At 51.6% G+C, this 25,111-nt stretch overlaps 1 protein-coding gene across 2 annotated transcripts in view; it reads left to right on the top strand.

Annotated features, from left to right (window-relative positions):
- PDPN (podoplanin) overlaps positions 1-22,490 on the top strand; it is a 32,078-nt gene extending 9,588 nt beyond the window's left edge. The window contains exons 2-6 of one of the 2 annotated variants that reach the window (XM_008275368.5): positions 13,130-13,266; positions 15,490-15,619; positions 19,627-19,665; positions 20,199-20,304; positions 21,104-22,490. In XM_008275368.5, the coding sequence (XP_008273590.2) occupies positions 13,130-13,266; positions 15,490-15,619; positions 19,627-19,665; positions 20,199-20,304; positions 21,104-21,110 (419 nt within the window). In that variant the 3' untranslated portion in view covers positions 21,111-22,490. Of the gene's footprint in view, positions 1-13,129; positions 13,267-15,489; positions 15,620-19,626; positions 19,666-20,198; positions 20,311-21,103 lie in introns of both variants that reach the window. The other variant, XM_008275367.5, reaches the window with a different exon arrangement.
- The last annotated feature ends 2,621 nt before the right edge of the window (positions 22,491-25,111 follow it).

Raw genomic sequence — 25,111 nt, 5'->3', positions numbered from 1 at the left:
GGAGCTTCTTCTGGGTCTCCCATGTGGGTGCGGGGGCCCAGGGACTTGGGCCATCCTCCACTGCTTTCCAGGACCATAGCAGAGAGCTGGATTGGAAGCTGAGCAGCCAGGACTTGAACCTATGCCCACATGGGATGCCGGCACTGCAGACGGTGGCTTTACCTGCTACGCCACAGTGCCGGCCCTAAAGATCTGGCTCTATGCTGGACAGTTTTAGCTCTGACAAACAGCTCTTTGATTCATTTGGAGTTTATTTTTATGTATGCTGTGCAGGGCGAGTGCCTCCATTCTTTAGAATTCTGGGTGGAGTTCCAGTCTCTGTCCATTTGTCCCAGCACCATTTATTGAGAAGATAACTCTTTCCCTACCAAATCATCTTGGAACCTTTGCCAAAAGTCAACTAGTCATAACTGGGTAGGTTTCTTTCTGGATCCTCAGTTCTGTTCCATTGATCCATAGCTTGTCTTTGTGCTAGTACCGCTAGTACCACAATCTCGATTACCATAGCTTTGCAGTTCGTTGCACTCTCTTAGGTCTTTCTCTTTTTTTCCATTTATGTAAAAAGCAGAGGTTCACTCACCAGATGCCCGCAGCAGCTGGGGCTGGGTGTGGGCAAGGTTGAAACCAGGAGCCAGCAGCTCTGTCTGGGTTTCTCAAGTGAGTGACAGGGACCCAAGTGCTTGAGCCATCCTCTGCACGGACGGGAAGCTGGAGTCAGGAAGAGATTCGAACCTGGGGCTCTGGTGCGGGATGTGAGTGTCCAAGCCCTGCGCTGACCACACCCTGCTTTGGCCGATGTCAGGACTGTTTAGTCTGTTCTCATCACCGGGCTTTCCTGGCTCGCATACTCCTCTTGTCCCTTACAGACAGAGCGTGTAAACGAGCGTGTAATAGGTCCACAGTGAGCATTTGGCAGGAAGAGGAGGGAGGAAGAAGGATGACCCAGGAAGGCAGGTGATGGAGATGCAAAAGCCGGGTGGCAGGGGTCAGAGGTTCCTGAGCTGGGTGAGCATCCATGTGCTGTTTGGGACACAGTGAGCCCAGCTGATACTGTGGCCTCCAGTTAGAGCCCTCTGAGTCCCTGGGGGAATCCTGCACTAACAACAGAGGCGCATCCTGGAGGTGACGTTTACTGCCTGAGTTTCCCACATATCAGAACAAAAGGACTCAATATTTTCAAATTGCTCTTCCTAAATTTTCTCTATTAAAAAAAAAAAAAAAACACAAGAATAAAAGAACAGGTGCCGGCGCCATGGCTCACTAGACTAATCCTCCGCCTTGCGGCGCCGGCACACCGGGTTCTAGTCCCGGTCGGGGCGCCGGATTCTGTCCTGGTTGCTCCTCTTCCAGGCCAGCTCTCTGCTGTGGCCCGGGAGTGCAGTGGAGGATGGCCCAAGTACTTGGGCCCTGCACCCCATGGGAGACCAGGAGAAGTACCTGGCTCCTGGCTTCAGATCAGTGCGGTGCGCTGGCCGCGGTGGCCATTGAGGGGTGAACCAACTGAAAAGGAAGACCTTTCTCTCTGTGTCTTTCTCTCACTGTCCACTCTGCCTGTCAAAAAAAAAAAAAAAAAAAAAAAGAAAAGAAAAAAGAAAAAGAAAAAAAAAGAATAAAAGAACAAAGGGAAGAGTGAAAGACACCTTCTTAGCCAGTACCAATTATCTTTTTTAAAAAAAATCTTCCTAGGCACTCGCCAAGCTCCCAAAGCAGGCTGAGGCTCAAGGCCTAGGGCAGCTAGTGGAAACACCCACATTCTCCACATTCCTGCAGGCCTCTGCCCTCCTGGGCTCTCAGTGGGGGCTGTCTGGGCTGCAGGGGGGACCGCGGGGGACAGCGTGGTCTGAGTCCAAGGGGCTTCTCTTTCCACTCCTGCAAAACCAGGGCCTGCTCAGCTGACCGCTCCGAGTGAGTCAGAAGCTCAGGTGTCCGTTCCGTTTCTGAGAGATGGCGAGTGCCTCCCGCTATCCCACTACCCCACAGAGGTGCTCCGGGCCGGGGCGGCGCTTCCAGAGCAGGTGTTTTGTAAGAAACCATCCTCCCTGGAAGGTAGCCCCAGCCGAATTCCAGAAGAGTTACTACAGAGATGTGATTCCCGTCTGCAAAACTGTGAGCCCACTTCCTCTTTCACGGAAAGTTCTGCTCTTGGTCAAAGCCAGACATCTCCCCAGGTTGAGCAATCTTGGTTTGGAGCTGGACCAATCCCTCCTGTCTGTGCTGGGGGCCGGGCGGGTGAGCTGACTCACTCCCTGGAGCCTGAAAAGTCTGGTGGTGTTCATCTGTTCATCTGGCCAGCGGAAGCATGCAGGTGGCTGAGCCATCGCTGTGGAGTAGGATGCTGGCTGGTGCCAGGCAGGAACTCAAGTAGAGAGAAACTTAGCAGATGCCAAGGGTTCTCAACCCTGCACTGGCTCAGGGGAGAGGGCTCTGAAGGGAGGGGATTGTTCCTGGCCGTCCAGGTTCTGTAAGCTTTGCATGGGCAGTGGTGCAGTTGAAAGGTGAACCTTCAGGATGAACCCTTGGGAGCCCAGCCTCAGGCTCCTGCAGAAGCCACCACTACGGCGGCCTCACTCCACTCCAGTCCTTTGTGCAAGGACCAAGAAGGAGATGGGCAAGGGTGACCCGTACATGGGAAGGCTGTGTTCAACACACACGTGGCGGGGAGCCTGAGTACAAGGGTCTGCTCGAGCCCTGCCCCGTCCCTGTGTGGCCACCTGCATGCCACGTGGGCAGCGCAGTTGGAGGAGGCTGTTGGCCTGCAAGACTCTAGTCAAGATCAGAGCAAGTGTGTGGCGCCGTGTTTGCTCATTCTCGGCTGTGTTCAACACATCGTGGCTGTTACGACGGCTCAGCTCCTGGAGAGTTGTGGGGAGTAAATGCAGACATTTGTCAAGGGCCCACGGGAGGTCTCAGGCCCTTTCCCCTACAAGGGGGAAAGAGCATGGATCTGACTGGAGCCTGCTGTCATCTTGTGGCTCTAACGTCCTGTTCTTTCCACCTGCCAGTGACTTAACATGACTGCTGCCCACTGAAGTGGAAATGGAGTCCCCTGGCCCCCTGGGCCCCTTCTTTCTCTCTCCCATGTGCAGCTGCAGAGTCTCCGAATGCTGCCTTCAACTGTGACAGAACCCTGAGAAAATGTGAGGGCACCGTGCCTCCCCCGCTGAGACCAGGGGGTGCCGTGAGTCCCAGTCAATGCAAAGGGTTTCTTGTGACATCGGCAGAGGAGCTGGGGACGGTTGTCTGACCCCCCTCCGCATAGCCAGGCACGTCGTAAATGCGGACAGCGTGCGGTCAGATTTCATTTCCTCGATGAACTCAGCCCAACGTGCCTAGCAGGACCTGCCCAGTGAGTGGACAACCTGCTGCGTGTTGGACATCGGATGCAGGGCAGCAAAATTAAAGTCACCCTCAAAGGGATACTGTTCTGTCTTCAGCCACGCGTTCCCTTTCATTAGGGGGAGATATTTAACAAACTTCGGGATGATGCCCAGTGGATGGTGGCAGGAAATTTATAATCCTTGGAGTAACTCAAGAGGAATGCCCTACATGGCTGTAAATGTACGTATACCATCAGTCACTCAACAAACATCTGTTAACTAGGTTCCAAGAATGTGGGCCAGTGCAGGCTGCAGACTGCCTGGTGCTGCCTGTGGGACAATGAAATGAATGTGGGTGCCCAGGGCAGCAGGGCAAAGTCATCTGGGGCTTGCGTAGATTATTCCTGGGCTGCCTAGAGTTTCCAGGGCCAAACTTTGGCCAGTGAGCGATCTGCTAGGATCTGTGGAAGGAGTGAAGGAAGAAAAAACTGCTGGCCACAGGGGTGATTATGTGACTACACCCAGCACCTGCCGGAAGTTGAGGGCACACAGCTCTGGGTTAGGAAGTTGGTTTTTGGAGAGTGTGCAAAGGAGCTGTGGAACCTCAGAGGTCACTGGCTGCATTGGTGTTCCAGAGAGAGGCCGCAGCACAGGGTCGGGAGGGGGCCAGCCTGGGGGAAGCAGAGGTGGGGCCCCTCTGAGTGGCCTCCTGGGAACTCGGCACACAGCTCTGAATGGCCGTGCAGGCTAACCCAGTGCCTCCGTGACCATAGCAGGCGGGAGAAAATGCTGGAGGTTGGTCCCCTTTTGCAGCGGTGTGGGTGCCGCAAGCTTCTGGGCCCGCTTTTGAAAGCTGATGAAAAAAATAATACATTAAACCTGCGTTTGTGCAAAGGAACAGAAGTGGGGTTTTGTTTTCCTAATAGACATTTGGTGTTGCCTTCAGTTTATCTCGGATGTAATTGGGAATCAGGGTCCTAAAATTAATTATTAGTTATCCTGCTGCCTGTCCTCTTAGGGAACCCACAACTTCCTGGGATGACATAGACAAAAAGCCCTTTCTGCCTCTCAGTGAGCGCAAAAGTCATTCCAAGGCTATTTCGTCATCCGTCTTCAAAGGCATATTTGTGCATTTAGGCGCGGGAGCAGCCCAAAATGTTAGAAAACACCGGGCAACATGAAAGAGCTCCTTAATCTGTCGCCTAACCACTGATTTTCTTTGAAAACCCTGAGGGTTTATAACTTCTTTATTTTTAAAAGCAACACTGGCGTTTCAAGGTGCAACACAGTGGAAACTACTCCAGCTGTCGGCGCTGGAGCTGTGGTCAGCAGAAGTAGGAGTGGAAGGAAGCAGGTGGAAGTTCTATGTATTTAGTTATCGATTTTAATTTATTTGAAAGGCAGTGTTACCGAGGCAGAGGGAGATACACAGAAAGAAGGAGCGCTGGTTCACTCCCCAAATGTTCCAAAGAGCCGGGGCTGGGTCAGGCCAAAGCTGGGCCCCTGGGGCTCCATCTGAGTCTCCCGTGGGTAGCCGGGGTCCAAGCACTTGGGCCATCTTCCACTGCATTGCCAGGCGCATCAGCAGGGAGCTGGATTGGAAATGGAGCAACCGGGGACATGAACTGGTGCCCATCTGGGATGCCGGGACCGTAGGTGGCAGCTTAACTTGTTGTGCCACAATGACGACCCCTGGTGGAAGTTCTTTGCCCAGACTTTATACCGAGTGCTTTTGTGAATACCGCAACGAAACGGGATGGCCCTGCTTCTCACGGAGGAACACTGCTTTATCCAGTAGATCCGTTCCTACCTGAGTACCGCTCATCAGCAGGGCTGTAGCTGACAGTGAAAGGAATTCCTGGCTCTGGGATGGTGCTGTTGGTTCTGATAGGCAGTAGTAGTAAAGCTTCCCGGCCACGACCTGTCCAGTTCTGTCCCTGCCCACTGCCTCTAGTGTGGTGTAAGGACCGCCCTGTCTCACGTGGACAGCAGAAATCCCGGGTGGTCTCTCTGCTTCTGTCCCATCCAAACACCTTGCCCTTGCTGGACACTCTCCGTCCACGTGGCTACTGGGGCTGCAGGCGGTCCTGAATCTCTGCCACCCAGTCCCTGACCTCCTCTCTGACTGTTCTTCGCACTCGAGCCGCACGGGCTGCCCTCCCCAGCTTGCCAAGCCCCTGTGGGGAGGTCGGCAGCTCTTCACCCGCCTGGAGCCCACCAACAACTCACTGAGTGCCTTCGACGTGCTGGTGGCTTAGGCAGTAGAGGGCATGGGGTCCAAATGGCCTTCACGGAGCTTCTGTTCTAGTGGGGCGGACTGAGGTGGGTGGGAAGGACCGGGGATGTGCGTGGAGGGCACCGGCGTCTCGGTTAAGTGGGCAGCCCGGGGAAGGCCTGTAGCAGAGCCCTGAAGCGTTCTGTTTGTGGTTTCCTAGCTGTGAGCCCACCCTGCCCCCAGCACTCAAGTCCATGGGTGGAGACCTTGCCTTGGCAAAGGCGCCCATTCAGCCCTCTGTATCGACGTTGCCCCGCCCTCAGGGTCACCCAACTCTGGGTCAAAAATACTTGGGAAAAACCATGGTGGAGTGCACAGGATAACAGCTCTTTCCACAGTGGTAGGTATCACAAGTAATCCAACAGGCTGGGCGCAGGCTGTGTGCAAACATTGCACCATGTTGCATGTTGCAGATTTGATTTGAGGGATCCACGGGATTTGAGCATCCACGGGTTTTGGTGTCCACAGGTGGTCCTGGAACCACCTGTCCCCCAGGTATTGGTTTGCTGGGGGTGGGAGTGGGACAGATGACTGCACATCCTTTAAAAGCAAATCACAGCCTCCTTCTCGATGGCCGTTGTCTGACAGTTTCCCGTTGTTCCTAGAAGGGGACACACTTGAGGACATTGGAATTGGGGGTTGGGAGGATTCTAAAAAGAAGGGTGTCCCAAGAGGAGGTGTGATGCCAGCGGAAGCAGCTGTTTCTGACAGCCAAGAGTATGATTGACAGCTAGGTGGGGATAAGCTCGGGAGGCAGAGGAGAGAGAGCATCAGGGCCCAGTGAGGGAAGCAGCAGGTGTTTTAGCTAGAAGGGCACATCCCGGAGGAGCAGAGATGCCCGTGGCCCTGTGCGGCTCGCTTTGTGTCCGTCTCGGGCCAGGTGCACTTGTGCTGACATTGGTAAGGATGGAGAAGAAGACCAGATGCAGCACTCGCGCAGGAAGGGGCATCGCTACCGCGGAGATAGTGCTTAACTCGGGACTGCCGTCGTGGAGAGAGATTATGTCCAGCTCTGGATGCAGGATCACGTGGGGATTTGTAGCGAGGGGCAGAGAGGGGCTCAGTGAGTGACAACGGCCGGAGGTAAGGGGAGCAGTCGGCAGTGGCCAGCTGCTGCAGCCGGGCCTTGTGTTAGAAGGGAAGTTGTCTCAATGCGACTGAAGCATTGGAAAAAGAGGACTTCTGGGGACGATTGGTTAATCTCTTGGAGGAAATCAAGTTATATTCCTGTTTTACATAATGCCTCAAAGTAAACACAGACAAGAGGAATAGCAAGTGCAAGTGCAAGACCCTCAGGACGTGCGGGCCAAAGTTTGTGTCACCTGGAGGAAGGTTGGTGAGCAGCCCCCCCCCCCCCAGCACCGGCCCAAGCAGGTGAATGAAGGCTGGGCCTTCATTTGCAAATGAAAGAAGCCTTAACTCCAACAATCTGAAACCCTGACTTGTCGCTCCCCGTCTTCGTGGGGGAACGACACAGGACCCTGCGCTGTTCTTCTGTCTGCTCCGCCCTCCCCGGGTTTGCTGCTGGTTCTTCCCGGGTTGGCTATTATCCCTTCCACCTCCGTGGAAGGGCGGTTCCCCCTGCCACATTCCCCACTTCCGCAGGGGAGCGGCACACCGCCGGCCGGCTCTCTCGGGGGCTGCACAGGTGTTCCCCTTAGGTGTTCCCCTTAGATGTTCCTCGTACATGCCGTCTCTCTCCTCCTTTATAGTCCTCCTCCGCCAATCCCAACTCGGCTGCCCACACGCCGAGTACGCTGCTCTCCTCCAATCAGGAGCGAGTCCTACAGTTTATTGGCTGAACTGGAGGCACCTGTGTAGAAGCTGTTTTCTTCTCCCAGCGCCATATTGTGGGAGAGCAGATGCATAGAATAAGTCTTAATTCCAGTAACTCAGTCTAGTCCGGATTGTTCCCCACACTGACTGTCCCCTCACCTGAGACTTTTGAGCACCAAGGTGTCACTGAAGGTGGAAAATCCCCCTCCTGACCGACCTCGAGTGAGGGTGCGCGAGGGACCGCGTTTGGACTCCGCTGGTTACAATGCCCACGTCCCACATCAGGGCCTGGGTTTGGACGTTGGTGACTCCAGCTGCCTGCTGGAGCGCACCCTGGGAGGCAGCAGGCCCTGGCTCGAGTACCGGGGTCCTACCCACCCATGGGGAAGAGGCTGGATTGAGTTCACAGGTTTCTGCTCTGTCCTGGCCCAGCCCAGCTCTTGCAGGCAGTTAGGGAGTGAACCAGCAGATTAAGAACTCTCTCTACCCACCCCCGTCTCTTTCTCTCAAAAACAAATGTATAGGGGGCTGGTGCTGTGGCGTAGTGGGTAAAGTCTCTACGTTAAGTGCCAGTGTCCCATATAGGTGCCGGTTCGAGTCCTGGCTGCTCCACTTTCAACCCAGTTTTCTGGTGTGGCCTGGGAAAGCACCGGAAGATGGCCCAAGTGCTTAGGCTCTTTCTACACATGTGGCAGCCTAGCATGGAGTTCTTGGCTCCTGCTTTTGCCTGACCCAGCCCTGGCCGTGGCAGCTGTTTGGAGAGTGAACCAGCGGATGGAACATCTGTCTGCTTCCCTCCCTCCCTGTTTCCCTTGTTCGTTCTTTCTTTCTTTCTTTCTTTCTTTCTTTCTTTCTTTCTTTCTTTCTTTCTTTCTTTTTTTGACAGGCAGAGTTAGAGAGGTCTGCCTTCTGTTGGTTCACCCCCCAAATGGCCGCTACTGCTGGCGCGCTGAGCCAATCCGAAGCCAGGAGCTAGGAGCTTCCTCCTGGTCTCCCATGGGGTGCAGGGCCCAAGCACCTGGGCCATCCTCCACTGCACTCCCTGGCCACAGCAGAGAGCTGGCCTGGAAGAGGGGCAACCGGGACAGCAGGACTAGAACCCGGTGTGCCAGCGCTGTTAGGTGGAGGATTAGCTTAGTGAGCCGTGGTGCCGGCCGCTGCCTTTCAAATCAGTGAATCTTTAAAATAAACAAAAGCAAACAAAGCAAAGAACTATCTGCAGCATCTAGTCCAAAGAATTTATTCTTAAGGTATTAAAAGTGCTTCAAAAACTGTAAGAAGGAATACCATAATGCCCCCCCCCCCAAAACCACCAAAATCCTATTAACCAACAGACAGATGGGACAACTCACCACCACAAGTCAGAGGTATAGATAAAGCCAAATGATTAAACACTTATTCCAAAGATTTTCATTAAGAATGTGAGACTGTTACAATGTAATAATGGCCTGATGTAAAGTTGTCTCTGAATTCTAAAATTTTTAAAAAAGTTTTATTTATTTTTTTTGAAAGTCAGTTTCAGAGAGAAAAGAGAAAGGGAGAGAGAGAGAGAGAGAGAGAGATCTTCCGTCTGCTGCTTCACTCCTCAGACAGCTGCAACAGCCAGGGCTGGGCTGGGCTGAAGCCAGGAGCCAGGAGCTTCTTCCAGGTCTCCCACGTGGGTGCAGGGGCCCAAGGGCTTGGACCATCTTCCGCTGCTTTCCCAGGCCATAGCAGAGAGCTGGATTGGAAGTGGACTCGAACCAGTGCCCATGTGGGATGCCCGCATTGCAGGGGACAGCTTTACCCACTATGGCACAATGCTGGCCCCTAAAATATGTTTTAAGAAATGTCACCCATAAATGTGGTTAATCTAGGGTGATATCTTTAGAGATACTAGACTTTATTGTGAAAAAAATTTAATTAGCACTTTCACATAAATAAGCATTGCTTAAATTCTTACTTTTTTCCCAAAACTAAGAATGGCAAAGTGAAATGGACTTATCCAGTCGACTTCTCATAGGTAGTATAAACTTTGGCCTAACTTTTTCAAGAATAACAACAACAAAATATTCCAAAGCAAATGGATGGGTTGCCACTGACGTGTTTGGAAACTTCCATTGGTTCGTGTGCTGGCTGAAGCTGGGTGTGGCCAGAAAAGGTGTTCAAGTGACCATGAGGGTCCATCGCCCCAGAACTGACCCTCCTGGCCAGCCTGTGAGCGTTGACCCATGACGTAGGCTCATCTTTAGGCCTCTGTGTGTGTGTGTGTGTGTGCATGAGTGCGCTTCTCTGTATGTGTCTACACACACACACACACACACACACATACACGTCTTCAGACACAGGAGCGTGACGTCATGCTTCACATTTCTCAAGTTAAATAAAAAGGATGTCAGACACTGGCTGCAAAACTCAGCCTCTGGCCTAACAGCAATTCTCCACCCGGCCAACCTTGGGCCAAGATGGGAAGCGGGGGTAATTGTGTTAGAGATCAGCTTTCCCAGGGAGCAGAAAGAATGCAGGGGCTGGGAGACAAAGCCCTGCGTCTGAATGCTGCTGTCATTCATAAAAACGCCCTTTGTCCATTCAGAGCCGGTGTAGTGCTGGGCTGGGGGCCTGGGCCCGCAAAGATGGAGACAGAAATTTTATCAGGTCAGCTTTCAGTGAGCTGAGCATTCTGTGAAAGAACCCAGACCAACTGCACTCAGTACCTGATTTTTTTTTTTTTTTCCTATCAAGGGTTGCTGAAGTGGAGATTCCATGTAATAAGTGGTTTTGCAGAGCAGCCCCAAACACACTTAAAGGTGGATGCTTTCATCACCAAGTTCAAATGAGGGGAAGGAAAGGGACTGGGCAGTTGGTTTTTTAACAGGGACGACGAGGGAGCTTCCAGAAGTTCATGGAAAGATGGAATTCAAGGGTCCGTTTATTTTGATGCGAATCATTGTGAAATCTTCCAAAAGTTCATAGAGAATGTATGTTATAAGAAAACTATGTATGGATTTTAACAGTTTTTACTCAAAGTCTTTTTAAGAAGACTTTTTTTTTTTTGAAAGGGAGTAACAGAGAGAGAGAGTCCATCCGCTGTTCACTTCCCAAATGCCTGCAACAGCTGGGGCTGGGCCGACTGGAGCCAGGAGCCAGGAGCTCCCTCCAGGTCTCTCTTGTGGGTGGCGGAGACCCAGCCTCTTGGGCTGTCACCTTGGCCTCCCCCGGTGCACATTAGCAGAAATCTGGCTCCAGCATGGGACGCAGGCACCCCAAGGTGTCTTGTCTGCTGTACCAAACACCCACCCCTCCACGAGCTTTTTCAAGTACCCTGGTACTTGCCAGGCAAAAATAGATGTTTCCCTTGAGCTCCACAATTAAATTAAACAGCTGCCCAGAACAGAGTCCTCGTTCTTTGTGGGAGCCAGTCAGAACTTCAGTCCCCACCCCCACAGGTGGCCAGGAGGGGAGGCAAACCTGTATTTGCATGCACCCCTTTTCTCCCAGATAAAAAAATCAATGCATGTGCCTAAGCAGCGCCTCCACAGCCTTCGCTCGGCAGCTGGATTCGGGTTTGAGATGGAAAGAGGCGGCGCACACACAGAACAAACAAACAGCCTCTTGGGGCTTCCTCCCTCTGGGCATCAGCGAAGACATTATGATCAAATATTTAGTAACCGGGCCTTTGGATGCGCTGTCTCAGCAGGCAGGAAGTGAGGGGTTTTAAGGCGAGGGCGGGCCCTCCTTGGAGCACTGCCTGGGTGCGAGCAAACAGCTGCTTGTTGGCTTTCCGGGCAGCCCCTCCCTCCGGGCAGCCCCTCCCTCCTGTTCCTGGCGTGCCGTGACTTGCTTACTTTGCAGCTGTAGTTAGTCACGGAATTTCCAGAGCCCCCGGAGTGTGGGGAGGAAGCCATGGCCAGTGAGTCAGATTTCTGACTCGTGGAGAGGGTTATTGGGTGTTAGGAGACGGTGCTTGGACGCAGCCGTGACGAGTTCGGATCATTGCGACAGAGGCTGGGGAGGGCACGGGCGCTGTCCCCTCTCTCCCTGCCCTAGTTCATTGTTGCTCTAACAGAATACGTGTGGCTGCATAATTGATAAAGAGGAGAGGTTTATCTGGCCCTGGGATGGGGAGGTGGGGACATCCGCGGGGCGAGGGCCCTCTTGCTGCATCGTGGTGGTGGATGGAGGGCGACCCAGGGAGAGCAGAGCTGGTGCACACACGTGGGTCTCTTCCTCTTCCTATGAGGCCACGAATGCCAGCAAGGGGGCCCCGCCCTCGGGACCTCATCTGGCCCTTATCATCTCCCAGAGATGTGTATCATCCACCCGTGAGTATGTGGATTCGAATTCCAGCACACGAAATCTACAGGACACTTCCAGACCTCACGCTCCCTGGTGGTGGGACTTGGCGTGCTCCCCCAGTCCAGCAATCCCATGCTCCACTGGGAGCCACCCAGTCATTCATCCAGATGTGAATACAGGCAAGCCAGGGGCAGCGAGGTGCCTTAATAGAGCCCCCCCTTTTCTTTAAGATCTTATTTATTTGAGAAGTAGAGTCACAGACAGAGAGAGAGGTCTTCCATCACTGGTTCACTCCCCAAATGGCCACAATGGCCAGAACTGAACTGATCTGAAGCCAGGAGCCAGGAGCTTCTTCCGGGTCTCCCATATGGGTGCAGGGCTCAAGGACCTGGGCCATCTTCCAGTGCTTTCCCAGGCCATAGCAGAGAGCTGGATTGGAAGAGGAGCAGCCGGTACACGAACCAGCGCCCGTATGGAATGCTGGTGCCGCAGGCAGAGACGTAGCGCACTACGCCACAGCGCCGGCCTCTTCCTAGAGCTCTTGATGCACTGGGTGTTCTCTTGTCTCAGTACCTGTAAGTACCTGGCTGCCCCTCTGTAGACAACGACTCTCGCTGTAGAAGAAGAGGTTCCCTACCCATGAGGTCTGGGGTCAGAACAACGATTCCAACCATGCCAGTGGACAGTGGTCCCAGAATCGGATGGAGAGAAGGCTGGATTTTAGTAAGACGGGGCTGGGCGTTTGGTGGAGCAGTGAAGGTGCTGTTTGGGACTCTGCCTTCCGTACGGGAGGCCAAGGTTGAGTCATGGTTCTGTTTCTCCAGTCTGGCTTTCTCCTTATGTGTACTCTGGGAGGGAGGCAGCAGGTGTCCCTGCCTCCCATGTAGGAGACTCTGATGGAGCTCTTGGCTCCTGGCTTTGACCTGCCTCAGCCCTGGCTATTGCAAATCTTTGGAGAGTGAACCAGAGGATGGGGGATCTCTCTCTCTCTCTCTGTATTTCAAACAAATTAAATAAATATATAAATCCAAAGTAATAGATGGAGACTCACTTTGGGACTCTGACTCAGTAGGTTTGCAGGGAGCCTGGAAATTGGTTTGTTGGGAAATCTTTCCAGGTGACTGTTACGTAGTGCCCAGGCCCACATGATACTCCGCTGCAGGAAATCCTTGCATGAGATAGCACCAGAAAAATAGAAGAATCTGGTTCTTTATTGAAAAGGATGTGCACTCCCCGCCCCACCCTGCCTCATACCGGGGGACCCCAGGGAGGGACAGGCTACCTCTGCTTTCTGTGTCTCCATCTTCCTTGGCTTTGTGGTGGATTCAACCAGGCCAATGCCAGAGGGGCCTGGAGGAGGATGGTTTGATTCGTGGCCCAAAATAAAACAGAACAAAGACAAAAGCCCTTGAACTGATGGTAGCTGGCCGCTTAGGTCTGCGCCACACAGTTTTCCAAAAGTCCTTACTCCGTCTTTCTTCTCTAGCCGTCACGTCCCTGCCGGAAGACGAGGTTGTGACTCCGGGTGTGGACGGTGGCACGGGACTCACAGGGGTAGAAGATAATGTGGTGACCAGAGGCGCCAGGGAAGATCACTCAGAGCCTCACGGTGTCACAGCTCTGGTGAGTGTCCCGGGAAGAGAGGAATTTGCCCCACAGGCACAGACCACGCACAAGGGTATTGTGTGAACGAACAATGTGCGTTCGTGTGTGGAATCAGCATGAGCCACCACTCGAAGGCGTAAGTGCGAGGCTCGCAACAAGAACTACTTCCCGGTGTCATCCAGTTCGCAGGTCGCTAGCGTGCTGGTCTCAGGTGATTTGAGAGCCTAGGCCGGGGCCTCTCAGACTGGTGAGGAATGAGGTTCTTCCAATGAGTTAAAAGTCATTTTTCAATACAGTAAAAGTCTCCTTGGATGTTGCAGCGATGTCGTTGCTGTAAAAGTTTCTAACCACGTGTTCTGAGTGTCTTTACAATGTATTTATTTGAGTTTATTTGAAAGGCAGAGTCACAGGAGAGACAGAAGCAGATCTTCCATCTGCTGATTCTCTCCCCCAAACCGCTGCCAAGGTCTGGGCTGCACCAGGTCAAAGCCAGCCGCGAGGAGCTCCAGCTGGGTCTCCCACGTGGGTGGCAGGGGCCCAGGTACTCAGACCTTCTCCTGCTGTTTTCCCAGGCCCATTAGCAGAGTAGCCAGGACGGAAACCGGCACTGCCTTATGAGATGCCAGCAGTGCCAGTGGTGGCTGAACACCTGTGCCCCAGGGCCAGCATGCGGGGTTCTCCATTTCTTATCTCCCTGTAGACCAGTAGCCAACATGGAGTAAACTGATCCCCAGGCCACATGGGTGTCCACTGTGCAGATTCTCACTGGACGTACTCCTAGCCCAATGAACGGTAGCTAACGCCTACGTCTTTAACTTGTATCACTGGGATTCCCAGGGCTTGGAACTTGCTGCCAGCAAGGCACACACTCCTCAGCACGTCTTTAACATTGCAATAAACAGGAAACGTGAAATTTCCCATCTTCAGGAAAAGATGCTGGTTGAGGTCTTGCATCCCACCAGCGGGGCCTGGGCTCTGATGCAGCTTCCTGCTGCTGCGGATGCTGGGAGGCCTTGGTCACGGCTCCGGGACTTGGGCTCCTGCCACCCAGGAGTGAGACGCCTGGAGTGGGTTCCAGGCTCCCAGCTTGGGCCCCTGGCGGTTGTGGGAATCTGTGGAGTGAACCAGTGGCTAGGAGCTCTCTCTTTGTGTCTGTTTCTCTCTCTTTCTGCCTCTTAAATGATTTTTTTAAATTACCACCTGAGCCATTTTTAAGGATGTAGTCAGTAGTGTTAAGTATATCCCCTTTTTCGTCTTGCAGAATGGAAACTTCCCACCTACTGAGCACTGACACCCCAATCCTCCCAGCCCCAAGCACCCACCATTCTGCTTCACTATGAATTTGACTACTCTGGGTACCCTAGACGTGGGATCATACGCAGTTTTTATACTTCTTCTTTTTTTTTTTTTTTTGACAGGCAGAGTGGACAGTGTGAGAGAGAGACAGAGAGAAAGGTCTTCCTTTGCCGTTGGTTCACCCTCCAATGGCCACTGCGGCCGGCGCACCGCGCTGATCCGAAGCCAGGAGCCAGGTGCTTCTCCTGGTCTCCCATGGGGTTCAGGGCCCAAGCACTTGGGCCATCCTCCACTGCACTCCTGGGCCACAGCAGAGAGCTGGATTGGAAGTGGAGCAGCTGGGACTTGAACCAGCACCCATATAAGATGCCAGCACTGCAGGCGGTGACTTTACCCTCTACGCCACAGCAATGGCCCCGGTTTTATTCCTGTCTCCACCCTTGTTTCTTTTTGTTTGTTTCCTTGTTTCCACTTTCAATTTCTCCATTAAATACTTGACATATTTATGCCACTGTAAACACTTTCCTGTTATAAGGCAGGGTGTATATATATATATATTAAGATTTTATTTACTTATTTGAGAGGTAGAGTTATACACAGAGAGAGAGAGAGAGAGAGAGAGAGAGAGAGAAAGGTCTTCCATCCACTGATTTACTCCCTAAATGGCTGCAACGGCTGGAGCTGGGCTGATCCGAAGCCAGGAGCTTCCTCCAGGTCTCCCGGGTGGGTGTGGGGGCCAAGCACTTGGGTCATCTTCTAGTGCCTTCCCAGGCCATAGCAGAGAGCTGGATCAGAAGAGGAGTCAGGGCACGAACTGGCACCCGTATGGGATGCCGGTGCTGCAGGCAGAGGCATAGCCCACTATGCCGCAGCACTGGCCTCTAGGGTATGTATTTAACACATCAGGCTTGGCTTTCTATTTTGCCTCATTTGCATCTCCCTTAGGTGCCAACAAATGCAGAGAGTGTTACAAGCCATCACTTCGAGGATCACTCATTCCTGCACAGCACAGTCCCTGCCCATAAAGAGAGCCAGAAACCAACGACCCCAAATGCGGCTACGAGTCGGTCCATGGGTAAGAAACCATTTGTGTCAATAGGGGCTGATTGACTCATGCATAATTGGTGCATTCCAGAAGCTGATGAATAGATGTGATATCATCAACAGAGAACTCTGGAGCGCCGAGAGGGAGTTCTGATGGAGCAGATTCAGAATTAAATTTATTGGGCTGCTGAACATTTCTCTCCACCTTGAGAGAGAACCAGTGATAATGCTCCTATAAGGGCAAGTGAAGTAGCTACTGATTTGCATTGTTGACCCTAAGCTGGTGTAGTGCTGCTCTAAGAACTTGGTGTTGACAACCAAGGTTGCGAAACTCAGTCAACCTATGTACATCTTTTTTTTTTTTTAATATTTATTTATTTGAGAGCTGGGGTTACAGAAAGAGGGACAGAGAGAAAAGTCTTCCATCCGCTGGTTCACTCCCCAAATCAGATGCCCACAACGGCCAGAACTGGGCTGATACAAAGCCAGGAGCCAAGAGCTTCTTCTGGGTCTCCCACACAGATGCAGGGGCCCAGGCACTTGGGCCACTATCTACTGTTTTCCCAGGCCATAGCAGAGAGTTGGATTGGAAGAGGGGCAGCCAGGACTCGAACCTGCGCCCATATGGGATGCTGGTGCTGCAGGCAGAGGCTTAGCCCACGACACCACAGCACTAGCCCCGTACCTATGTAAATCTTAACAGATTCTAGGCTAATAGTTACCATCTTCCATTGGATTCATGTCCATACACATGGAACAAGGGTCTGCTCTGAGCCAGTCTTGCCAGGATTTGGGGTTGTACCTGGGATTCTCAGTTGGCACCTGCTGTGTGTGAACGGAACACCTGGAAGGCAAGCGCGGGAGGAGACCTTTGTGTCTTTGCCATCACTGTGGTGTTTAAACCATCACGGATGAGAATGAGGAGCAGTCCTGAGAGTTGCCAGGGGCAGGGGAGGGAAGATTGAGGGGTTTGTGTTGAATAGGCACAGAGTGGAAATTTGGTAAGCCTCAAGCGGTTCTGTAGACGGATGCTGGTAATGAACTGTATGCTGAAAATGGTTAATTTAGCAAATTTCATATTCGCTGTGCATCACCACGATCTTTTGAAAGTTTCATTAAGTGCTTTGAAGTAAACCCGAGCGCTTGCTGCAAGCGGTTAAAGGAAAGATTAACATTTGGACATCAGAGAGAGCCAATGGGGTAATGCAAGAAAGACGAATCAGCGGAAGTGGCCGTTGGAGAGCTTTTCAACATTTTTAAGAATCGCTCCTTTGAATGGGGTTGACAACTAATCAGCAGCAGAAATGAGAAGTTCCGTGTTGAGACCATTTCTGTCGTGATAGACGCCTCTCTTCCAGCAAAAGGAAATTCTTGCTTGCCTGGGACATCCTCTTTTCTGCCTTCCTTCTCCTGCCCCACCCTGTCAGAAACAGCGCCACCCTGAGGCGCATCCGCGTTACTTCTCATAATCTCACGATGATTTCATGCGTGAGTTAAAGTCAGTTACAAGCAGTCAGTGTTTTCAGAGGGCATTTGATTGGGGCAGCAGATGGCTGCTTTTCCCTTGGCACGCCCAGGGTTGTTCACACGTATGACCCATGTTCACGGTCACGGTCAGCGTAATTGGGAGTGAGCTGTAGAGGACAGAACCGAGAAGCTCGGAATTCCTACCAAAGTTTCCCCAACTCACTCTATTTTTGGTCATCTGTTTCTTATGCAATGGTGTCTCTGGTGAAGACAGTGCTGTGCTGTGTGTCTGACGCTGGCAGCCCCCGTGTTAGGACATGGTCAGCACGCGACTGGCCCATCCCTGCCAGTAGCTGACTTCCAAGGATGACATTTTGGGCGTTGACTCGATGATGCCTTCGTCTGGGAGGGCTCCGCGCCTGCAGTCTCCCAGCTGTTTTCCAGGATGGGATAGCACGGGCAGCGTGAGGCTCCCGAGCCAGTGAGGGTCTGGGACCGTGAGCTCAACTCACGCAGGAAGAGCTGTGACCTGGGGCCCCACCCAAGGCCCTCTTGAGAAGGCGCCTGTTTACAGGAGAGTCTCGGCACAAAGATTGTTTCAAACCCAACCTCCAGGAAAATCAAGCATCTTTTAGATGATACTTGGGCTAATTTTACCTTTGGTTAGAAAAATGTTTGAACATACGGGATATTTTGTAAACCGCGAGCCAAGATTTTAGGGAAATCTTGACTGATTATTCTTTCTCTCTAATTTCTCATGAGATCAAAGCATTTTGACTTTTTCCCCATCTGCAAACTAGGAAAACAACCACCTTTCATTGGAGTTAAGAACTCAGTTATAAAGAGATTGTTGGGAAAAACAAAACAAAATGCCTTTGGGTTTTGTTGTTGTTGTTGTTGTTTAAAGATTTATTTGAAAGGCAGAGTCACAGAGAGAGGGAGAGATAAAGAGAGATCTTCCATCCACTGGTTCACTCCCCAAATGGTACCAGTGGCTAGAGGTGGGCTAATCCAAAGCCAGGAGCCAAGAGCTTCCTCTGGGTCTCCCACTTGGGTGCAGGCGCCCAAGGACTTGGACCATCTTTTGCTGCTTTCCCAGCCACATCAGCAGGAAGCTGGATTGGAAGTGGAGCAGCCGAGACTTGAACCAGTGTCCTTATGAGATGGTGATACAGATGGCAGCTTTACCTGCTACACCACAGGACCGGCCCCAACACCTTTATTTTAAAACAGGAATTATGTAAACTTTCCCAAAAGAACCTCGTAATGGAGAATATTCACATTGTAGCTACTGGACTAGGTTTGACCATGACAGAGACCCTAGAACAAGAGTGATATAAATAGGGGCTGGCGCTGTGGCGTAGCGGGAAAAGCCTGCAGTGCTGGCATCCCATATGGGCACCAGTTCAAGTCCCGGCTGCTCCACTTCTGATCCAGCTCTCTGCTATGGCCTGGGAAAGCAGTAGAAGATGGCCCAAGTCCTTGGGCCCCTGCACCTGCATGGGAGACCTGAAAGAAGCTCCTGGATCCTGGCTTTGGATTGGCTCAGCTCTAGCCATTGTGGCCATCTGGGGAGTGAACCAGCTGATGGAAGACCTCTCACTCTCTCTCTCTCTCTCTGCCCCTGCCTCTCTGTAACCCTGCATTTCAAACAAATAAACAAATCTTCAAAAAAAAAGTTTTATAAGTGAAAATGCCATATTCTTCCATTCAGTTTTCTGGGCGGATTGCTGCTCTCTGACATTGGATTTTGCTACCAAACAGGAATCAGGGAACAGAAACCGAGAGGTGCATCACAGTCCTGGTCCCCTTTCCCCAAACTGAAGCATTGTTCTCAGTGAGCAGAGGCCTTCATCATGGTCTCTGACTTTTCCATGATTTTTTAAAAAAGATTTATTTATTTATTTGAAAGTCAGAGATAGAAGGAGAGGCCTTCCATCCACTGGTTCACTCCCCAGTTGGTTGCCATGACTGGAGCTGCACTGATCCAGAGCTGGGATCCAGGAGCTTCTTCCGGGTCTCCCACACAGGTGCAGGGACCCAAGCACTTGGGCCATCTTCTGCTGCTTTCCCAGGCCACAGCAGAGAGCTGGATCAGAAGAAGAGCAGCTGGGACTTGAACCGGCGCCCGTATTGGATGCCAGCACTGCAGGTGGTGGCTTTACCTGCTATGCCACGCCGGCTCCTCCAAGATCTTGGCGTTGGGCTAGGAGCCCACAGCTCAGAATTCCCTTGCTGCCTTAACCGCTGAAACATTTGAATCATTCGTTTAGGACATCTGTGTTTTCTTGGCTCTGCTTTCTAACTTGGGTGAGGAAAAGTACATAATAATACAGAAGTGCTGTGGACCCATAGTGGGGAAGAAGCCCTCATAAATGTGATAATAGTAGCTATAAAGTCAGTTTCATGTCAGAGCCTGCTTATGAATTCCTTCCAGTTTATTTAGGAAATTATCTTTTTTCGCTTGTGTTTAGTCACTTTCCACTTAGGGTAAATTCATCTTTTGCCAGTTGTTAAATTATAGTTATTAAATCCTAATAATTCCATATCATTACATCTCTCTCTTTACAGAGAAAGCGGGTGAAGAGCCAGACACAACCATTGAGAAAGGTGGGTTAGAGTTTGCTGTCAAAATATTCTTATGGGAGTTGAAAAATGTTTTTCTTTGATCTTGGCGGTGAATTCCACTCTTTCCTAGATTGTAGTCAGCGAGAGCAGAATAGAAATCTCCCGAGAATACATTTCGGGGAATTCCCTGTGTTGGAAAATAAATAAACCACAAACGAATATATTCCCTTAATGACAGATGTGGAGAATGGCCTCCTATCACAACTTATTGTCATTGAGGATGAATTTAGAAGCCAATTGAATAGCGGTATACGAACATTACCCAATAATTAACCGTGAAGCTGGTGCGAGTGTTATGCTTGATAGATCTGAGACCCCGAAATCTTTCCATTCAGGAGGTGGGATTTATCCAGTCCAGGATTTCTCTTCTTGTAAGTCAGCTTCCGCTGGATACAGGCAGAACAACTTGGAAGGCTGTTGTGTACAGTGGGGCAGTGGCATTGTTTAGGTGTCTCGTTTTATTGCAGGTGCATTTTTAATCTGGGACTCATGCTTTTTTGTCCCTTTTCCTTCAGGTGGTTTGGCGACAGTGACGCTGGTTGGAATCATAGTTGGGGTCTTACTAGCCATCGGCTTCGTGGGTGGGATCGTCATCGTCGTTGTGCGGAAAATGTCGGGAAGGTACTCGTAAGTAAATAACTTACGCCCACGTGACAGGTCCCCGAAGGCCATTGCGTCTGGAGCACAGACCCTTGGACCTCTCTGTAAAGGTCACGTTCAAGAGCCTCCTAGCTCTGCAAGTGGGGCATCAGAAGTTTCCCCAGAACAGATGTTGGCTTAGACCTTGTAAGGTTCCAAAACAGAGTCAGAGCCAGAGATGGCTCATAAGTTGACTTCTGTTGAGATCTGACCAAATATAATCTTAATTTTCCAACTAACTGAACTTGAAAGAAAACCCAAACCAAGTTTTAACTTGAACCTAATCGCCCTGCCTCCAGCCATCACAGCTGCGTGGTTATTGGCAAAGCACCTGTCATGGAGCCAAGACCCCGTTCTCAGGAAGAATCCCGCGGGGCATGGGACCTTCCTCACCCGAATCTCTCCTTACACATGGTTCTGTTCACCTGGCATTGCCTTCAGATGAGGGCAAGGAATTCTCTCTCCTTATTGAACATCTTTAAGGATTCAGATATTCAAGTTCATGGTCGGAGGGCAGCCTTCCTGGTTTCTACTGAGGAGATGATACATCTGACAGCCGATGCACAGGTTGGGGGTGGGGCGGGGTTGATGATCTGTCATGTTCAGAAATGCCCGGGGCTCTGATTCTGGCTGGATGAGGACTGAACGTGGAGGAGGAATGAGAGGAGAGGGGCACAGGGCCCCAGGATGGGAAGATGCGGAGAAATGGACAATAGGAACCGTGACTCATGGGGCCAGCGAGAGACGTGAGCAGCTGTCGCCTGTTGCTTTGTTTTCACAGGCCCTGAAGAGCTGAAAGGCCGTGCCCTCCTGACAACCTGCTGAAAACAGAGTTCCTGACGCCCCCCGTCCCCGAGCTCGCGGGAGAAGATGAGCCGCAGAAAACTCCACGGCGACCCCTCTGCCTGCCAGAAACGACCGAAGAAAGGAAAAGTCGCACACGACTCGGCTCCCTCCTCTAAGCATTTGCCTTTTGAAATTTTTTTAAACGTAATTAAAAAAAAAAAAAAGTTGATAGAAAAGACAACATGCATAGGAAACGGAGCAAAACTATGTGAACTACTGAGTGCTGAGGCCATGTCCCCCAGTCCGTGTTAGAGGCTGTCATCGCGTCTGCGCTCTGCTGTTGTGAAATGCGGAGGAATGGTCCCATGTTCATACCAGGAGGGTGCTCGGGCCGGTGCTGCTGAGCTGGTGGAGTGCGCTCGCTCCAGGCTGCACGGGTCTGGTTTTGATTTTTTTTTTTTTTAAAGCCTGATTGAGTGTGTGAATAATCAAGTAGAAAATCTAAACTTGGATGCTGTGAGCAACGGTCCAGATGATTTATCAGAGGCATCCATTTCCGACCGTAAACAGGAAGTCCGCACTCTGGGGGAGAAGGCGCGTGGGTTCTCAGAGCAAGGCCACCAGGCGGCCTCCGGGCCAGCGTTGACTTGATCAGATGAGCTCCTGTCTGTGCCCCGGCTTCCCTCGGGCGGTGGGGAGCGGAGTGAAGGCAGCAGCCTCCTCTCTTGCCATGGTGCTCGTCCTGCGGATGGGCTGTCTGGCTCTGGAATATGGAGACCTCGGCCCCATGGGGTCGGAGGCTCCCGTGTCCCAGAAACCAAGAGTCGTGTTGGCCGCCAAGCAAAAAGAGATCCTGTGTGTGCCTCTGGCGTGGAAATAGAAGCCGCCGGCTTGTTAGCATTTTCTGTCTGCCCCCAGGGAAAGAGAAGGCGAGAAAGACATAATCGTATGCCATAGGAAGGTACTGCAAAAAGGTTTTAGAAAAATGGAATTAAAAGATAAGTGTAGTGCAAAAAAAAATTTTGAGATTCATGAGTGGTATTTGGATAATATGCATTTTCCAGGAAATGTATGAAGGCCTTGCCTGTCAATTTAAATAAAAAACGTCCGGGTTCGACACCTGGACGTCAGCCGATAGAGAGAAGGCGTCTTGGAAGAGCTTCACATTTCCATCACCTGCCGTCTGCTCATTCCGATTCCTGAACAGGAGTGAGGAATACTGCCCATTTCTCCCTCCCTATCCCACCCCCACCCCCCGGCCACGGTGGACAACAGCAGCCCGCCCTGAGTCACACACTGGACTCTGGGTTTCTTGGTCACATCTGTGTTGGTGTGCAATGCAGTGTAGACATGTTTTCAAATAAAACAGATGCTTGTGTAAAGAATGAGTCAGACCTTTGATTGGAGGTCTCTCCGGCGTCTGGGGCACACTTGAGAGCGTCTCGGGGTGAGATTATAACTTGTGTAAACACACGTCTGCTGACCTGCCCGAGTGCGAGTTAGAAGCGACCACAGGGGCTTCACCCGCGAAAAGGCAGGCAGCCGCACCCCCCAGCCGGCCGCGGGGCTGAAGGTCAAGCAGAACAGGTGGGGAGACCAGCGGTGCCTGCAAGGTTGTGCTGGGCTCTGGGCTTCTCATGACTGAGGAGGGGAGCCAGGCGAGGTGGGTGGGCACCTGCCAGTCTTGCACCTGCCAGTCCTCCTGCTTGAGGCTTGGCTACCCAAGACCAGAAGGAAATAACCCCTGGGAGGTTGGCTCCAAGTGCCTCAGGGCCTGGGGGGCAGCCTGTGGCCTAGAATTCCTTTGTGGGAGGCCCCCTGCCCTGCCCAGCCCCACCTCACTGCTGCAGGGGGCTCCCATTGTTTGCCCAGTTCCCCTCCCTGCCATCCCTGTCCCCACCAAGAAAGGTCGGGCACTAGGAGCAGATAAGCAGTTAGCAGTGTGCCTTCCTCAACATAAGTACATGTGGGGTATTCCTTATCCAAAATGCTTGGGACCCCAGAAATGTTTCCAGCTTTTTTTCCCTCCCCTTCCCTCCCCTCCCCTCCCCTCTCTCTTCCCCTCCCCTCTCCTCCTCCCTCCTCCCTCCTTCTCCCTCCTCCTCCCTCCCCCTCCCTCCTCCCTCCCCCTCCCTCCTCCCTCCTCCCTCCTCCCTCCTCCCTCCTCCCTCCTCCCTCCTCTCTCCTCCCTCCTCCCTCCTCTCTCCTCTCCCTCTTTAATATTTACATAGACTTTACTGGTTGAGTTCTGGTCCAAAAATCTGAAGTCCAAATGCTCCAAAATCAAACTGTGCTAACATGATACATTTCAGAGTTCAGGTGCTTTTCTTTCTTTTCTTTCCTTTTTTTTTTTTTTTTTTTTTAATGTATTTGAAAGGCAGAGTGTGATGCAGAGAGGTAGAGAGAGGTCTTCCACCTGCTGGTTTACTCCCCAAATGGCCACCACAGTCAGGGCTGGGCTAGGCTGAAGCCAGGAGCCAGAAACTCCATCCAGATCTCTCACGTATAGAGCAGGGGCCCAAGCACTTGAGCCACTGCGTCCCAGGCATCTTAGCAGGAAGCTGGATCAGGAGGGGAGCAGCCGGGACGTGAACAGGCACTCCAGTGGGGGACGCTGGCATCCCAAGGGGCAGTTTAACTTGCTGCCCCAGATACCTGCCAGGATTTCAGGTTGATTCGAGATGTCTCACCTGTGCCCGTGCAGACGCGGAGCCTGCTGAATCGCCAGCAGTCAGGACCGTTTCACCAGCTGCGAGGGCGACGCCCTGGTCCCTTTGGGCTCCTGGGCCCCGGTAACTCAGGTGAGTCATTTCCCTTCTTGGGGCTCCGGCTTCTCCCTAAGAACCCCCGTGAGACAGTTCAGAGAGCATCCTGTGGAAAACAAGCCGCGTCTGCCCAGACGTAAAGAGGTGTGTCAAGTCCAAGTTCATGTTCCACTCCGCCCCTCCCCCGGAGATGATTAGAAACCACCAGAGCTGCCGAGGGTACCAGGACTAGGGGAGCTGTCTCCAGCCACGTCTCCATCAGGAACAGCCAGGCCCTGGGCAGTGCTGGAGTCATTCGCCCTGACTTAACGCCTTGCTTTTTTTTGTATATATATACAGAAGATCAATTTTTATATATATATATATATATATATACAGAAGATCAATTTAGCATACATTAAGTAAAGATTTCAACAGTTTGCACCCACACAGAAACACAAAGTGTAAAATACTATTTGAGTACTAGTTATAGCATTAATTAAACACCTAAGAGTAATTGTGTATTAATTACAGAGTTCAACCAATAGTTTCAAGTAGAACATAAAAAATACTAAAAGGGTAAAGTATTAAGTTCTTTTTTTTATTTTTCTTTTTTTTTGTTTGTTATATAGTTTTTTTTTATTTAATAAATGTGAATTTACAAAGCGCAACTTTTGTATTGTTGTGGCTCCCCCCCCCAACCTCCCTCCCTCCCGTGGGCCTCCCCTCTCCCACTCCCTCTCCCATCCCGCCCTTCATCGAGTTTCATTTTCAATCACCTTCATATACTGAAGATCAACTTAGTATATACTAAACAAGGATTTCAACAGGCTGCACTCACACAACCGCACAAGGTATAGGGTATTGTTCGACTAGTAGTGTTGTTTTTAAGTTTCATAGTAGAACATATTAAGGACAGAGATCCTACGTGGGGAGCATGTACCCAGTGACTCCCGTTGTTGATTTAACAGTTGAAAGCCTTGCTTTTAAAGCTTGTTTTTCCCCTCTCAACCTGAGAGGACCATTCTGAACCAGGGCTTAGCCCTGCCTCCTGCGCCACCGTCAGGAGTTGCTTTGGAACACTTAATCCCTCCCGCCCCGTTTTGGCTTTAGTTCCTGTATATTCTGTATTCAGGGCTTGTGGCTGCAGGGTTCTGAGTCCAGCTTTCCCCATTGCAGGTGAGAGAGAGGGAAGAATTTCCCCCAAATAAGAGCACGCAGGCGTGGACAAGGGCCCTCTGGTGCCAGGCGTTGGAGGC

Source organism: Oryctolagus cuniculus, chromosome 7, assembly GCF_051225735.1.
Source record: "Oryctolagus cuniculus isolate XC-2025 breed Fujian yellow rabbit chromosome 7, ASM5122573v1, whole genome shotgun sequence".
Taxonomy (NCBI): Eukaryota; Metazoa; Chordata; class Mammalia; order Lagomorpha; family Leporidae; genus Oryctolagus; species Oryctolagus cuniculus.
Note: the sequence above shows the minus strand (reverse complement) of the source record. Positions and strands in the feature narration are given on the sequence as shown.